At 42.7% G+C, this 17,437-nt stretch overlaps 1 protein-coding gene across 1 annotated transcript in view; it reads left to right on the top strand.

Annotated features, from left to right (window-relative positions):
• The first annotated feature begins 1,686 nt into the window (after nt 1-1,686).
• LOC128302589 (uncharacterized) overlaps nt 1,687-17,437 on the top strand; it is a 49,281-nt gene continuing 33,530 nt past the window's right edge. Inside the window, exons 1-2 of the mRNA XM_053039439.1 lie at nt 1,687-1,866; nt 2,142-3,231. Coding sequence (XP_052895399.1) covers nt 2,534-3,231 — 698 coding nt within the window. The 5' untranslated portion in view covers nt 1,687-1,866; nt 2,142-2,533. The remainder of the gene's footprint in view (nt 1,867-2,141; nt 3,232-17,437) is intronic.

Raw genomic sequence — 17,437 nt, 5'->3', positions numbered from 1 at the left:
CTTGTCTTTGACTGGTAACAATAGTGTTTATTCGATTCATTAAGTCATACCATTTACAATGTTCTCCAATTCATTAAAATTATCAAAGAACATGAAAAAAGTATTACATTGTAAATAATTAAAAATCTAATATGAAAGGTAAAAATGCCTCAAAATTGAGCATCTTTTTCTTAACGATTCACTCAATCACCCATCGCTTGGTCACTTTTCGTACCACCCACTCACCCCCCATTTTGCGCCCAATAGCAGGATTGTTGAAACCCTTCGAGGGGGTGTAAAAGAAAGAAGGAGCGCGAGTACCTGACTCTCATTCATTCTCTCAACATATGTTCATTCTCTCGTGACAGCGGCGATGGAAACGATCTCGCACACAACGGCTGCGCTTCCACCACAGCTGTTTTCGGATGTGAATATAGCAACGCACCGCCACGGCGCTCAGTTCGAATCAAACCATTTTACTCCCCGGTTGTGTGGCAAGGATACCGCGCCGGTGTGCTAGTGTTTTTCGCGTGGAAAACCCCCGATTGTAGAAGCGTTAGCAAAGCATCTTATTCAAACGGCAATATCGTGTCAGCCGGTGGTGATAGATCTGATCTTCCATTTCGGCAAAGCAGCAGAAGGAAGAAGGAAAAATGTAAAGCGGCGGAAAAGAAAAGGAAAGGTTTAAAATCAAATCATGCGGTTGAATGAGCAGTTTACTGCGCTACCTGTTTTTGTGCGTTATTATGGTCGTTGTTTGCTGATGCGTTATCGTACGTGTGTGCCCGCGCGCGTGTGTGTTTGAAGGGTGAGCAAAATTATCTCACCTCCAGACCCTCCCCGAGGGGGGGATTGTCTTTTGTGTACGATCCCGTGTTTTAGTTCACGTGTGTCCTGGGTGCATTTTTCACATGTTTCGCGTAAAACCACCTTTCGATTCGAACCACCCTGGCTGGCTGGCGGCGGCTGTGGCAGTGGCAGCGGTGGCCGTTGGGGTTGTTCGATCGAGAGTAAGTGATTTCTTTTGTTTTCTTTTGCCCCTTCCTTATCCCCACGGCACACCATCACCGTCGTCCCTAAATCCAATTTCGTGGGTCAGGACTTTAAGTCAGTTACGGCAATCCATACGCTTTCGTTGGCCAATTTTCGGTTGCGTTTATTTTTTCTTTATTAAATCGGACTTGATACGTCGACGCGTTGCTTGCGTGCGGCTTCTCCCGTTTGCTGCTCGTTCAAGGATCCCAATATTTTATTTTCATCCTTACTTTTTCCATCCCTCTCCGCTTCTGCGGTGGTTGCCTTACTTCTCCACGGTGAACGGTGGTGGATGAACGATTTTATAAATAATCACGATCGTTAACGGCGAGCAATGCTGCTGCGTTGCGCGCGTTGCATTATTCATCGATTGTGTTTGTTTGTTGTTTCATGCTGTTTTGTGGGTTTTTCATAATTTTCACATCAGATAATTTTAATCTCAACACAAAACACACAGCTGTGCCTCAAGGCATGAATATATTGCTCTTATTCGTATTTTTTCAATTTTTTTTTAACGAAAAGAAATGAAAGGTGTATTGAAAGATTGCGATATTTTCAAAAGAAACCAAGTGAAAGACGTTAATTATTTTTTTTGGTTCTTGTTTTTTTAAATAACGTTTCAACAAAAAAAATCCCCCAACCTGCAATGCAATGCACAAGTGAGTGCGTAAAGTGATTGCTTTATATCAATTCGCGCCCTGTATGACGTGAGATGAGGTCGTTATCATTCATCGGGAAAATCCCAAACCAGGCCAACGGAAACTGGGTCTAGTGTGATTAATTCCTAACCATTCTCTCATTCTCGCACCGTAGCGTAGAAGAAGTGCAACGAAATGCGAGAACGAAACGAAAGTAATTAAAAAATTGTTGTTCAACTTCAACCGAAACCGAAACTTACCCCAAAACGATCAAGCGCGGATGTGAAACATGTTCTAATTTGTGCTAGAGAAAGAGAGAGAGCGAGGGAGAGTGCTTTCATTTCTTGCGCACTACAAAACAACCCCGCGAACATATGTTCCGATCGTACGCAAAGGGTTTTCCTCCCCCAGTCTGGCGTCTGGCGTTTGGTGTGTGTGTGAGTGCGTGCATGTTTATGTGTTTGATCGGTCGATTTTTTTTGTTTCCAGCCAGATCATTTTACCCATCGATGATCGATGATTGACAGAGCCGAAGACACAAGGTGGGCTCGCACGCGTGAGTGACAAGTGTAGTACCGCAGTGCGCGTCGTAGTGCGTGGTGCAAAGTGTCGGCGGTGCTTTTTCTCGCTTTTCGCGGGAAGAAAAAATTGAAAATAGAAATTTTGTTAGTAAATTAAATCACGCTCGTAAAAAGGTGTTTAAAAGAAAAAAAAAGAAGAAGTGTTCGTGGTGAATCGATTCGATTCTGTGACGAAGCCTCTGTTTGCCCAAGTTGCGTTGTTTAATCGGTGTGGCAGTTCTGTGCGTTTTGGTGTATTTGTGTGTGTGTGTGCGCGTGTGCGCTGTGTAAGTGCGTGTAAGATCCCCGAGCTGGTTAATCATGAAATCATCCATGGCCATTACGAAAAGTGCGGCATTTCGGTTCATGCTGCTTTTGCATTTATTTTTGAAAGTGAAAATGTGTGTCGGCTTCGTCGATGCGCTGGCAGCCGGTGACAGTGACATTAATTATGAGGACAGTGACGAGTGGCTGGTAGGGGCTGGTGGTGGTGGTGGTGACGCAGGAGCAAGAGGCAAAGAAGGAGCCGTCTGGGTACCGGGACGGTTCGTCCCAACCACCAGCGTACCGGTGCCGAGCAATTTAATGCGCTGGGAGGGCCCTGGCCATACCGCCCGGTCCCGTATGCATCACGTTCGGCATGAGCAGCATTACTTGAAACATCGGCCAATAAAGGTGCCAAACAAGGTGGATTCGACGATGGTGGCCCAGGATCTGGTACCGCACCAGGCGCATACCGTGACCGCGTCGCAATTTCAGGAAAACCCAATCCAATACAGTCAACAGCATAATCATCATCATCATCATCACCACCACCACCAACACCAGCATCCAAAGCATCAGGTGCAGGCGCATCCTTCCAAACATGATCGGAAGATGGATGCCGACTCTACGGAAAAGGAAATCAGCTTGGTAGAGCCACACAGACAAAGTGGAGTGCATCGTGTTGCTTCACAATCGGCCGAACGGAGAGCTATGGTTGAGAAAGCAAATGCAAAGAACATTTGGAACAGTATGAGGTAAGTAAAAGGGGATGAAATTGAGCTCAAATTACATGTGCAGCTCATAATAAGCTATTAATCAGCATAAAAGAGTGTTGAAAGCTAAATCAGCTCCTAAGCAGCTTTTTAGGAGCATGTTGTGGCTTCTTTTGCTTTATCGGCACAACTCCAAGAGGTTTAGAGTCTGCCATTTCTGGACGACAGATTTGTCCGGATGGGATTTTGAACCGGTCTTGTCGAGTAAAGACTAGTGCCTTTACCAATACACCATCGAGTCACTCTCAGCGGCGTGCTGTAACGATCACTTTTAAACATATTTTCAATCACGTTTTACGTCGAAATAATTTCATTTAAATTATCAGAGAGAGGGGACTCTCTGAAGAATCGATTGAATGATGTTAATTTCATTCTAGAATTCAATAGTCTTCATTTAATTCAATGGAATTCATCATGTCCTCTTTTAAGCAGCTTAAAAGTGTTATCAATACGTTTTTACTTCAAGTTGTTAATAACATTTTGCTTGACTATAAGAGAAAATTGATGTATTTAAAGGACAATACCTTTTAAAGGAAGCTTTTTAAAGCCATCTCACAACCATGGATAGTAATGAATATGTTCTGACTAAACTTCATTGATGATCGAATCGATTATTAAGCTTTCGATCTAATCGATTATTAAGATTATTATTATTTTGTATTACATGATCTTGACATAATCATGTTTGCACAATCTCTATCAATCGATAATTATAGTGCTGATTGCAAAGTATACTATTGGATCAGTAGCTGTTACTCGGAACGGTAAACATAGCGTACACGGACGATGATCAACAGGCATCAATTTCCACTTAATCATGAATCAATCGAGATTTTAATAAGTGGTGAAGCGATGATCTAACTAGCAAAACCCAACTTGTTTAATTCCACAAAAATTACTCATCCACCCTTGCGGAAGATGGGGGGCCTTGAAAGTACCGATCCATGCTGGAGATAGATCTGTACAAGCAGATGACCTTCTTTTACTCTGTACCGACCCGCTGATAAGAACTTGATTGGGAGGAGCGAGAATTAAAACACTGTACGCTGCACGATCGGCACGGCCAATTTCAAAGCCGTCCCACCGGCTGCCTTACGTGGAATCGATGAAACCATGAATCACTTTCCATTCCTTCGATTGCGTTCCATCAGGCGCGCTGGGTGCGAAAATGTGTGTTATTTCCCGAGGGGCGATAACTCATGCAGGACACGGCCGGGCGCGGGAAGATAAGACAAAGCAGTGGAAAGAGGTGAAATTGAGTCATCTCATCGGGTGCAAAAAGAAAAGAGATCGATCGTTCTACTAGAGCTGACAGCTGAATGGGGAATTGTTTTGCGCGGCTGTGCGTGCGCGTGCGCGATCACCCAAAAGGATGACGGTGGTATGCTGGCGGGTGGATAGTCACTATCTCTTAATGGAGCCACAAGAAAGCCACATAAGTCACCTTCGCACGATCGCAAAAAAAAACACAGGGAGAGTCTCCCTTTGGGCTTCCACTGTTTCTGTATGCGACACATGTTGACTTGCCGTGTGCAAATCACGCACGCAAAGAATCGTCCTCTTCTCGCCGATCGGGTTGTACACACGCTTGCATATGGAATGAGGCTTCCCAGTTTGCCCGGCACAGTGCTCTTCTTCCTCTGTGGTCCGGTGTGTTTGATTTGCGGCAGTTCATTTTTGTTCGCTCGGTTTTTTAGTTTTCGTTGTTGGCTTTGTAGCGTCGTTCGTACCGCACTGGGGACCGCCGTATTGCTGCATCGCGCGCTCGGTGTGGCGATTGTGTCGGGACGCTTCAAAAACGCATGGATGCGTTATGATGGCATACAATTAGCAATTTTGCATGCATAATTTCGGTTAAATATTGACCCACCATCGGTCCGTCGGAACCAGAAGCAACCGAACGGAACGGAGCGTCCGCATGGGGCTAATTTTTATGAGCATCTCACGTCGATGGCCCCCGCTGAGAGTGGAACCTGCTTCATCTCGGCACCGCACCGGTGCCATCTTGTGCTGCTTAGTGGCAGGCAAATCGTCCCGATCTCTCATGATGGCAGCTGTGCAAAGAAAGTGTCATCATCGAAGTCACTAAAACCGGGAAACCTTCGCCGAGGTGCTGTTGCCGAGGTGACGCCTGGTGGACGAGTGGTTCGATCCGCGAACCATTGTGCAATTATTGTACTCGTTTGTGTGGACATAAGTGTGTAAAGGGTGTGCAACGCTGTACAGGGGTTTTCGAGAAGCGTGTATTGCAATTGTTGAGACCGCGTGAGCACACGGCACAACGAATCAATGAGGTGAAGCAAATTTATTTTTCCCCACAGCACAGTGGATGTGACTTTTTCGGGGAGAACGGACGGACGTTTGTTGTGGCACGATGCGCTCGATTAAGAAAATCTTCATTTTGCACATTATTAACTCTGCAGGGGTTAAGGTCTTGACAGGAGAGGCAGAACTGAAGTAGAGACGTACTTGCGGACGATCGTTGCACACAAGTGACATTTTCGCACCGAAAGGCAAACGGAAGATGAAAGATGAGAAATAGAGTTATGTCGGGGTGTAGTAATTGTAAGATCACGATGAATGGATGGGTCAGCTAGCAGGAGTACGATAGCAAATAGCCGCGATACAACCTCCCAGTACCGGTTTTTGTTGGTGGTAAGTGAAAGGAAAAGCGCTCCGTAAATCATATTAGCAGAGTAATTAGCGACTGAAAAACTGAGCGGCGAGCAGGATCCCTAGAGCATGTCTTGGGGATTTTCTTGCCAGGAATTGCAATCTTTAATCTGCTTATGCATTGCGCGAGGTAGTACGCGAGAACAAAAATGTCATTTTGCAATTTGTACAACAAAACCACGGAGCTTTGATGAGAGTTGTTGTACAAAAGCTTTGATCAGTGTTCCCGAGACGTAGAAACAGCGAAGAACAAGCGAAGATTAAGCTGAGAATGATATGGATTATTTCTTACCTACCTAGCTCGCTTTATGGACAAAGAATTTGCACTTGTTAGAAATTGTTGATTTCATTTTAACTCTCTCTCCTTGACGTAACGACCTGCTAGGTCATGCCTACCATTTCTGGCTTAATAGACTTATTTTACCACGAACCTGATAGTCAGCCCATGCTCGAGGGATTGGTCCGGATTGGATTTCGGTTCGAGTATCCTGTATCCGTCCGATTTTTTTGAGCAGGGGTAGATAATGTTTTCCATATTTTAAAAACTTAACAGACTTTTTTGTAAATATTTTTTTCAAAAGTAGGTTATATTAGATCAATTTTAAAACAGGAGAATTTTGAATATCCTTCACGAAATCATGCAGCACATTGAAAGTATCGAGGCGGTAGCTTAGTATCAATTCATTACACGGTATTTCAACAAATGTTTGACAAATACCGGTAAATAAGGTAAAAGCTTTTGAACGTAATGAACACTCTGTGTATTACTTATTAGTAGACTTGATTGGCAGAATGATCGGGGAGTTTGAATTCTCACTCTAATGGCAATTCTACTACACACTATTATTTATCAAGGACATTTTCAACAACAAAATACAGCTTTAAAAGTTAAAGCTTGAACAAAACTTTTTCTATGTAAGGTGAAAATTCAGTTTATAGCAAAATTATAAGAAATACTAAAACGTTTTGCATTAAATAGTATTACATATTCTAATAATACACCATTAATTTCATATCAATTTGTAAGTTTTTGATTCTAAAAGTGAAATGGAATCTTTCTTCACTGTTAGAAACATCTTCATTTTCCGATGCAAATCAGAGCGAAAATAGCGTGAAACTTTTGTCAAACTTCTAAGCTGAAGTAACTTTCACATTCCTCTGCCTCAAGCAAAAGGTTCCCTTAGAACAAAAAAGCACCACGATAGAAACACTTCCCCAGCTGCAATAGACGATAAAAATCAAAAGTAAACAAACGATCAGTTGAGGCTGTGAATAATCTTGATGGCCCTATAGCGTGGCATAAATTATTGCCAACCGTGAAAGAAAGAATCTCTACCCGAAAACTCATGAATAAAAGCGACGTAAATGCAGTGCGGGTGTGAGTGCGCCGCGCGCTGACATTTCTACTCACTTATAGATGGAAGCTCCAAACGATCGAGTAACGCGTTCTTGACTGCTTAAAATTCATCTTCTAAGCAGAGAAAATGGAAAAAACCCCCGCAGAAAGGTAAACAACATTTGCACAACCAACTTTTCTTGGGCGCTATGCATTTCAAATGTTGCCATGCAGCCCCGTTCTCGCAGCCGTCAGCCGGTCAGCCGTTTTTGCGAAAGAAAGTGCGACTTTACCGTTTAATGTGTGCACACATTACACAAACGGCGCGCACATAACGTTCGTTGTCGTCGGCCCTCTTGTGGTTAAGCTGGTTTGGTCGGTGGTGGGTATGCATGATATGATAGCAGCCAACTGCAACCCAGCGCAGGTGCATTTGTCGGGCTGTCGGACCAGCTTGTAAGACAAATTTGACTATCAGCAAACGTTTCAATCCTTACCCCGCGCTTTTTGCTAACTCACATTCCACCGTAAATGAATTGCTAAACAAATAAAATGTTGTGCAACATTGCAGAGCGCATTGAGCAGGATACAGTTTGCATCGCAGATCGGCCCTGATTTGACCTTTGCTGTACGATAGCGATCGTCGACAAATCGACAACAAAACACGCAATCTCATCACAATCCCACCCGCTGCAACTGTTGCAGGGGGTGTGCAGTTATTCAATTGAGATATTAATCGCTCGATTTGGGAGTACTCTCAGTGCCGCTTTTGTCTGATCGCTGTCTGTGTTCACCCTTCTGGCTAGACCGATGATGGGACTGTGGGCGTTTGCAGGATGCGGTTTAGGGTTCGATCATTCGCGCGCGCACCATTCGATACACACCGCGCCAATACTGTGTTGCTGATGCATCAACTCATTAATCACGATCCCAAAAATGGAGAAAAAAAGAAACAGAAAGGATTACCACATCTTGAAGATAATTTTGCAATCTCACGATACAAAAACGGCTTCAAACTTCTTTCTTGAGAATGTTTTTTTAAGGTATTCTTCCTTTTCAATGTGTCTGTTTTACTTTAAAAAAATAACGAACAATACTCCTTTTCGAGGGAGGTTTTTGAAAGGTTATCATGCGATCGATCGGAAATGACTCATCGTGGTGCGCCGTGAGCATAAAAGAGGTCAACGGTTTGAAAGGGTTTTTTTGTCCTTGTTATTGTTTCCTTTAAATCCAATTAACGACGGGTTTCCCCTGCTTTTTGGATTTGCTCTTTTCTTATCCCAACCAGGACAAGATTAATAAGCCAAAGATCTTCAAACATACACATTACTGGTCTGGCGTTAATAGTTTTGGCAAAGCTTCACCTAAACCCTACAGCTTATTAAGCTGATTAATATTCACCACGATGTGCCGCATTAGTTTGTCATCCTCATCAGCACCTTAACGTGTCATAGTGTGTCCTAAGAAATTGGGTTAAATTGTATTCAGCGTTCCTGGCCACCAGGCCAGGCCAGCGACAATTGAGTGCCGTAATATTTCGCCGCACTTTGAAGTTGTGGTTTAGTAGTTTGATATTTTTAGACCACGGCATCCAACAACATGACATGAGCTAATCCGGTTGGTATTACAAAAATTTATGAAACATCACCGGCCGGTTTTTATTTTGTCTGGCTGATGCCGCCGCTATCCACCCCGGTAACGGTAACGATCAATTAATTTCGCTTTAGTGTCAGATGAGTTGGTTTCGGTTTTTTTTGTTTGCTGACACGATCTCTCGGACACGATGTCTCCCGGCAGTCGAGCGAAATGAATTGAACAGCACCCCAGAATCGAACGGCAAACAAAAGCAAAAACAAACTAAACAAAAAAAAACGCACACACAAAATACGAAATTAACACACTACAGTCACCATGTTCGCCATCAGGCGTGTGATTTAATGCGCCACTTGAACCACGGTTCATCGGCGGCGATAATTTGTGATGAGACACATTTTTGCCTCTTTGGCATGCGTACCCATTGGGAAGGGGCAATTAATTTGAATTAAGCTCAAAACGCTCCCAGAGCGCAGTTCTCGAGCAGATGCTCACGAGCGAGGGGGGGTGTTGGGAAAACGTACCAGTTTTTCCTGCGTTCTTTCCCCACAAAGGCAAGCGTTTGCAGGCGTCATCCACTGCACCGTCAATGAGTGTGGAGTGTGGTTCGCTGGAACAGCAGCTTAGGCGCAGGTTTCGCTTCCAAACCACATGCCACCGCCAGATGGGGGACACGACATCCGCGCATTCCAACAACCCGGGAATGTTGTGTAAATCATATAAACAACAAAAAATGGTATCCGCAAAGGCGGGTGAGTGGTGATAATAAGTCAAACACAGAGGTAGTAGTAATCTAGTCGGAGTGAGAAAGTAACCTAACCTAAAGCTGCTCGCAGTCCTCGCACACCCATAAGCGCAGCAAGCAATGTTAGTAAATTGGATTAATTATCTGCTTCTTATCTGTTTGCTGCACTCGTATCGCACCGAACAGCAGAACACAACTTTAAAGGAACAGTGTACCGGGGGATGGCCGGGATGGGTGGTGAGATGGCAAAGAAAGAAGAAGTTTTGAAAAACTGGTGCACTTTTTGTTCTGCCGTACAGCAGCCCCCGGTTCATTCACAATGTTTGTACCTTCAAAAAAAGTTTCACCATCCTTCGGAAGCGACAACCACACGAAGCGCATCGCAACATTCCGCGAACGCTGCGTTGTGTGTAAGCGCGTTTGGGGAGGTCGGTAATTAATATTAATAGCCCTGCTTTAATGTGTGGCCATTTCATTTTTTTTCTACATGATCCCTGAATAGGTTGATTCTGTTTTCCACTGGATGTTTTGCGAAGGACTGGACTGGCTACCGTATGTCCGCTTGAAAGCCCCGGACACCGGTTCGGTACAAACGGGAACCGCATGGGCCAGTGGTCGGCAACAACTCCATAGTGCGAAGACTATTGTAGTGAGGCGGGTTTTGTTTGATACCTAATTGTTTGATAAGAAGATTAATTTTAAAGCAGACAGTTTATTGATACTTACAAAAAAATAATGATCGTGATGCTCATGTACACCTCCACATTGGTTGCTGAAACATGGAATAACCTTTGAGGAAGCTGTAAAATTCGAGATATTAAAATTGCGATCAGCCAAATTGATTAATTAAATCATTCATCAAGACAAATCAATTAACTTCAAGTATCAATGAAAATAAAATATATGATATTATTTTACAATAAAACATCAAAAAGGCACAGTTTGCATGCAAACTGTTTTAGCGTAGTTCTTCTGCTTTATATTTGAAGAACTCTGATGCATCTAAACTCTTGCAATAAAATGTAATCCAGCAAACGTGAAGATACATAATTATAAGCTCAAAATTTACGGCTGATTGGCATATTAAACGGTTGATTCCCATGTTATGAGCAGCATCATATGAGAGGATCAAACATGCAACAGAGAAACAACAAAAAAGCACGCCGTAAACTGCATTGGAAAATGTTGAAACCGTTTTGAAACACGTTTGAGCTTTTCGAAACGAAATGTGTTCAAACTAGTGCTGTGCTTAATGAGACTTCTGGGAACAGTAATTCATATGAATCTTTAGTGATTTATCAATCTTTAGTCATCGCAAAGCAAGAGTCAACTCTCAAAGATTCAGGAATTTTCACGGATTTTTGAATCCTTGTAGATTAATGAATGCACATAGCTTCTTAAGCTTCTTAAGGATTCTTCTAAGCTTCTAATCTTCTTAAGGGCTTCTTAAGGATTCAGGAATCTCTCCGGAAGCATGATTTAATGCTTATTTTTATTCTATTTGCTTCTCAAATAAGAATGTTTTAAAATGTTGTCATAAATTTTTGGGGATTCAAAAACAACATTTAGAATTTTTGAATCATTGAGGATCATTGAGAAATTAATCTTTGGAATAGAGATTCAGATCCATTCATTCAGTTCTAAGATTAATTATGATTTGTCAGATTCACATTATACTTGTTAAAAAGAACAGCTTTTTCTTTTTAAAAAATGTTTCCCAAGAACCATCTACAAAAACCTATCAATTATATTAAATAGGTCACGATACCAAGGCTCAATAAAATTGTGGTTAATTTGTAATAATATATAATAATATTTGAAACGACATCAATAATATAAACAGGTTTCTCCACGAAGGTTGGTTCCACATTACTTCTACACATCGCGTTTACTCCACCTAACGTTGACGACCACTGCATCACAATTCCCTTCTGGCCGGTTTCAAATGACACACAAAGAAAAGGCCGACCCCGTTGCTGCGGGATTTCAAGCCTGAAGAACCTCATCCGTATATCATCTCCATGATGATGATGATGCAAGCTGAACCATCATCACCATCATCGCACTCCGCAGCTTAAAACAAACATTGTGACTAATGTGTTTAAAATTAGTTTATTGCTTTATTAAAAAAATTAGCCACTCTCCCCTACACAGTAAGAGTGCAGAGCACACAATGCTTAGACTCACCCCCTATTCCAGAGATCCAACAGATTGAGATTAATCTCGGCGAATATCTTACGGGCGCGTCACGTATCGTGTGTTGTGCTCCAAATAAAAGCCACGCATCCCGGACGAACGGAAGTCCATATCTCGTTCTGGCCAGGGGGTTGAGATAAAAGATTTGCTACAGATAGGGCACGGCAAGTGTTGAACAAACTGTACGCAGCGTGGACCCGGCGGTACATGCGGTTTGCTTGCATTATTATTCGTTTCACAGCGTCCAGTGTCTGGGTATCGCTGAAGTGATCTTGCTTTTCCCCCCCCTGGCATGATTGCGATACGGCCGGTTAATTTGTTAGCGGTAAATCTGGTCAATTTATCGGATGCTACATGCAGGATAGTGATCGACATGGACATATCAACGAAAGCAAAAAAAAAACCTTCTTTAATGTGCGCCATTAAATTCCTGTCCGAGAAGGACCACTGTGGACCATGCTGGAGTGTTTGCGATCACAGCGTGTGTACCGCTGTGTCCATTAAATGCGTGAGAGTTAAGCATGAAATTGGCGGGTTTTGACTTTGCATAAATGCTCTCCCCTCCCCCCCTCCCCCCCCGCCCCTGATGGGGTGCTGCTGTCCTGAGATTAACGGGGGTTTCGTGTGTCCAATCCCATCCAAGGAGATAAGTCACCGTAGGGCATGGAATATATCTGTCGAACTCGTGGGGGGGTTATTACCACACGCGACATTAAATCGATTGTCCGTCTTGACCCGATTTTAATGAAAGTTCGCCAATATCGATGCCGCAAGGAGTTCACCCCAAATCCGCGGTGGACAACGTAATCGAATGAATTATAGCTATTTGCTGAATGTGGAATGAAGTATAGCTAGCAGCGCTTAATTTTTGCCTGCCCAACAACGCGCCCACTGTCGCTAAATGTAGGCCAAAGCACAATTATCACGCTGATTGATTGATAGGGAACACACCACCCCCTGTGCAGGGGGATGGAATAATTTTGGACGATAATTCAACTTCCTTATTTTGACGACGGAGCCACCACACACAACACTGTTTATATTCGTATAATCTATTTTTATTCCTTTTTATTTCTATCGTGGAAAAGAATGGCACTGGCCTGGGATGACTTATCCCCCCCATTAGTGTTTCTTTCGCTTTTGGCCGTTTTGGGCCGGTTTTTTTTTTGTTTTTTTGGTGGTGAATAAAAATTTCCATACATTAGAATATCGTTTCCCTTTCATTCTTCGCTACCAGCCCAGCAGCAACATCAGGCGCTTGCGTTTGCAAAACTAGTAACACCCCAAGACAAATGGCAGCACCAGGACAGTAAGATATTAATAGTCTTTCCCGGTTCTTTGGACATAAAAACAAACCAAAAGAACGAACTATGAAAACTGAACATCCAAGCACGAGCGAAAAAAAAAACCCAAAGCACAGCACCATCTGCATTGTGTGGTGCACGGGAATGGATTATCTGTCCGCTATTATGGATCGACGCTGCTAGACGCTAGAGATTCGTGTGTGTGTGGTGTAGTCGCGTAAAAAAGCAAGCATTGGATCGAATTCACTAAGCGCAGGAAATTGGAGTGATTCGCTTTATTTGTCCTTTTTTCGTCTAGCGGGGCAGCGTTGCGCAGGAACGGGAACGGGAACTATTGGAATAAATATTCTACCAGGCCAGACAATGGAACGGATTGACTGGCTCTTTAACTGTGTGAAGCTGCAAGAGGAACCAGCTGCCATTTTGGGCCACCACCACCAAGAGCGGGAGGATTTATCTCGTTTGTGATCGACTTTTTGTTCCTATCGTGTTGTTGTTTGTTCACTGGTTTTATTTCTTCTTGCATTCTATCAACATCATTGCTCGGTTCGTCCCGTCCCGTCCGTTTGTTTAGCAAGTTGGGTAATTTGATATTTAAAGATAAGTTCTCAAATTTCCCAATTGACTGGTCTATTCTGCACATTTTACGGTACCGTTTGGCTCTAATTTTATATCGCTTCCAGTCGCCAACGCAGCCTCTCTCAGCGCGTTGGTTCTGGTTCATTTGCATTTCTATATACCCATCGTTTATTATTATAATGTCGCGGGTGGATGTGATGCTCCATCATCTGATTTACTGTGCCCGGCTAGATCGTTTGGCAGTGAAGAGCAGCGCGACCGTTTAAATTTTATGAACCCTTGTTGACATATTTTCTGACATGCTGGCCACATAAACAAATTACGACAAACGACACCCCCGCGGCGGTGCCGGGGAAGTTAATATTGAAAGTAAAATGATACGTTAGAATTTGTTCCTTTTTTTTGCGCCGTTGCCCGCTTGGGAAACCAATGGTGCAAAACTGTCCTCTTCTATACACACACAGACGGCAATTGGGAAATGCATCATAACCCACCGACAAACCCCCACTTTGGGATGGATGTTGAGGGCGCAAGATTAAAAAGATTACCACAGTCCAAACACGCTTTTAGTGCTGATTTTTATCTTTGCTCTATTATTTTTAATGCCTCACAATGTGCAATGTTATATCACGCAAGGCATATTGAGTTTCATCATGTGCGTGCAAAAAAAAAGGAACGTTTGCTGGCCGAAAGGAAGACCGTTTTACGATACAACACGCTTCCCATGCAAATTAACTGAAAGGAAGGTTGTTTTTTTTTTAAAAAACGAAAGCATCAAATTTTATTATCCTTTCTTTTTATTTGCTTATTTTTTTATAAGCTTTCTACATATTAGTTATGTGTTTTTTTTGTATAAAGTTCTAGCTTTTAATGGATTGCTTTTTAAAATACTTTCAACATTGCCCGCTAATGTCATGCGGGCTTCCGATCCCATGGAAAGCATGGGATCCAATAGGGAGGAATTTTAAAATTCACTCCCCCCCCCCCTCCCCCCCACCTTCACCCTTTTCATCCTTACCACCCAGTCCTTAAATATGTGACACATCCTCATCCTCGGTATGAGGCATTGTAAATCCATCCGTTGGCAGGTTTTGCGATCGTTAATCATCGGCCAGATTGAAGTAGAAAGCGAAGGAAGCAAAGGGAAACCAGCCGTTTGGTGAATGCATTTTTGGCATTTCGGTGCCGTGTGATGGATGCTGCAATATATATGTATCCCTGCAGCGCACAAGATCAAAGCGAGTGCTGCGAGCGCGAGCGTGAGCGTTAATTAGGCCACTCTGTTAGCGTAAATAGTAACAAACAGATGACGTGCCTTTGCAAGTTGCATTCACGCCACGCCACGCGAACAGTACGTACCTAGCGCTGAAAGGGAAGAGTAAATAACCCCACTGGATGCCAGTTAAATGGGTTTCTTTTTCAACCGATGGCAGCTTGGGTGACGAAATGCTATTTTGTTTTTTTGGAATTTCAATTATTTAAATAAAAAAAATGGCCAATCACACTAAAGAGATCTCGTTTCCTGGTGTGTGTGCGCTCTTTTGCGATAACTTCGATAAGTCCTTTTATCTCGAATGATTATGCGAGAGCGGAGTCACACACAACCCCCTCCCCTCACAACCCCGGATGGAATTTCCTTTTTCCAACCGCATGGTGCAAAACATGGATTTTCACTCACAGCATTCGAATTCTCACACTGGCGGGGTTTGTATTGGCGGTGTATGTGTATGTGTATGTCTTTCCGTCATCTGGCTGCTGCTGATGGGTTTGGGGAATGGCCAGAACTCAGCAGCCCCAAGCAGCCCCAGTTGTGTGTTTGGATAACGAAATGCTTTGGGAACGAACGTCGTAGAACGCGTTCCGCTAAACCGGCTATATGGCATGGGAACCATTTTTCGGTGGGTGGGCCCCGCTTACCGCGCTCTGTTAATGTGGCAGACGAGATGCCGTCCCGCTCGTGATCGATAAACTGTGCGTCTGACTGCGGAACGTTCTGATTCTCCGCCGAAACCGATACGCGGTTAGCAAATGTATTTTTGTTTGCAGATTTCGATTCCGAAAACAAAAGAGCAGCAACGGATTTAAATTAACAGGTCACACAAACACGCAAATGCGCTGATGCAACTGGCATTCTAATGTGCTGTTCGAATGGGTTTGGAGATCTAGAAACCACTGGAACGCGCTTACTAGGCTTAAGTCCCAGGGGAACATACCTAGTTCGTATACAACATTTGGCTTGATAAAATCAATAAATATGCACAAGACAAGCTATTCAGGAGCAGAACAAAATAAGAAATAGATCTAGGTTTAGTTAGTGGAAAAGAATGAAACCGAGTTTCAGAAAGAAAGCATCCGCAACAAATCCGAATCGATTTACTCTTGTGGGGTTGTTTGCTATTATACTTGACAAGCTTCCCAATCGCATAAAGAGCAATTGTTTTCGCTTTTATCCTTGGATTAGGTGAGGCTTACACAACCAGAGCGCTGTCTTGGAGCACTCAATCTGTTTGGTTTAAGAAAATTATGGATCCTTAGATTCATCCCATGGCTTTGTTTCTTGATAGGACGTGTCTTATTTGGATGTTATTGTAGAGTAGAAGCTTATTTGGTCCCTCGTAGCATGAATTATCCATTCGGTGTTGTGGTAAAGCTACAAAAACATTAGTTCCTGTCTCCTTTATAATATTTAATAGACGTATGTCTAGTTTGAAGGAATAAGTTTGGTCGTTCGTTGTTTAATCGACCGATTAGATAAGAGGTGGATGAGAGCAAAACAGGACAAAGAAGCCTCAAACTACCTTTCACTTAACTTGTATTGGTGTTTTACCAGCAGAAGAAACATTGATTTAGGTTCTACCAGAGTTCGATGGAACAGAGAGGTAACAAGATTTTATATACGTAATTGTATAACACGTTGCTGTAATGTATTAACCTAAATTTACTTACTTACTTGCTTAATTGCTTACCCGGTTCTACGATGTCCTGGTCCCGGTGTTATGTCCATTACGTGACAGAGCCAAATATCCTTCTGAGCATCTGCCATCAGCATAGTTCCGTCAGTTTTGGACAAAGCCCATTGGGTACTGGAAACATATAAGTTCTCCATAGTCTCAGCTTCGTTCGACGCGACAGGTGTTTTGAGTTGTGAAGTTTCCTCAGACCGTAGAAAGACTGGTTGGCAACCAGCCTCTGGTGCGTATTTCAACATGTAATGTTGTTGTCGGTGCTGACCCTAGAATGATGAAATATGTTACCACTTGCGTCGAAGCCATCTGAACGTTATTCTTATTAGCCTAAATTTATACATAATAATTTAAGAATTACTTGATATAAAAAATATTAAACTATTTAGAATTTTTTTGAAGCCAAGCTAGATTCATTTCTGAACTTCAAAAGCTATTACTTTGAATGCAGCTCACCAACCGATTATGACCTTTAAACATAAATATTTAGATGACACAAAACAAGGTACTACTTCAGCACCACGTGGAATTTCTGTGGAACCAGTAATATGCAATAAATGCCCGGACCTTGTAGACTATCAAATTATGTCTTTAAATTTAAAACTCTATCAAACGAAAACTACCTCCGAAGATTATTGTTTGGATTTCTTTTTAATAAAGGTGATCCCAATTTGATGGTTCCTCACATTAATCTTTGAATGTTCATGTTTCTTACGAAATTTCACACCATTCACAACAGAAAATAGTTGAATCTGATGGGGAAGATCAAGTGCACCTTAAGGAAAAAAAAATGATAAAG

Source organism: Anopheles moucheti, chromosome 3, assembly GCF_943734755.1.
Source record: "Anopheles moucheti chromosome 3, idAnoMoucSN_F20_07, whole genome shotgun sequence".
In the NCBI taxonomy this organism is placed as follows: Eukaryota; Metazoa; Arthropoda; class Insecta; order Diptera; family Culicidae; genus Anopheles; species Anopheles moucheti.
This window is presented reverse-complemented; position numbering and strand designations above follow the sequence as displayed.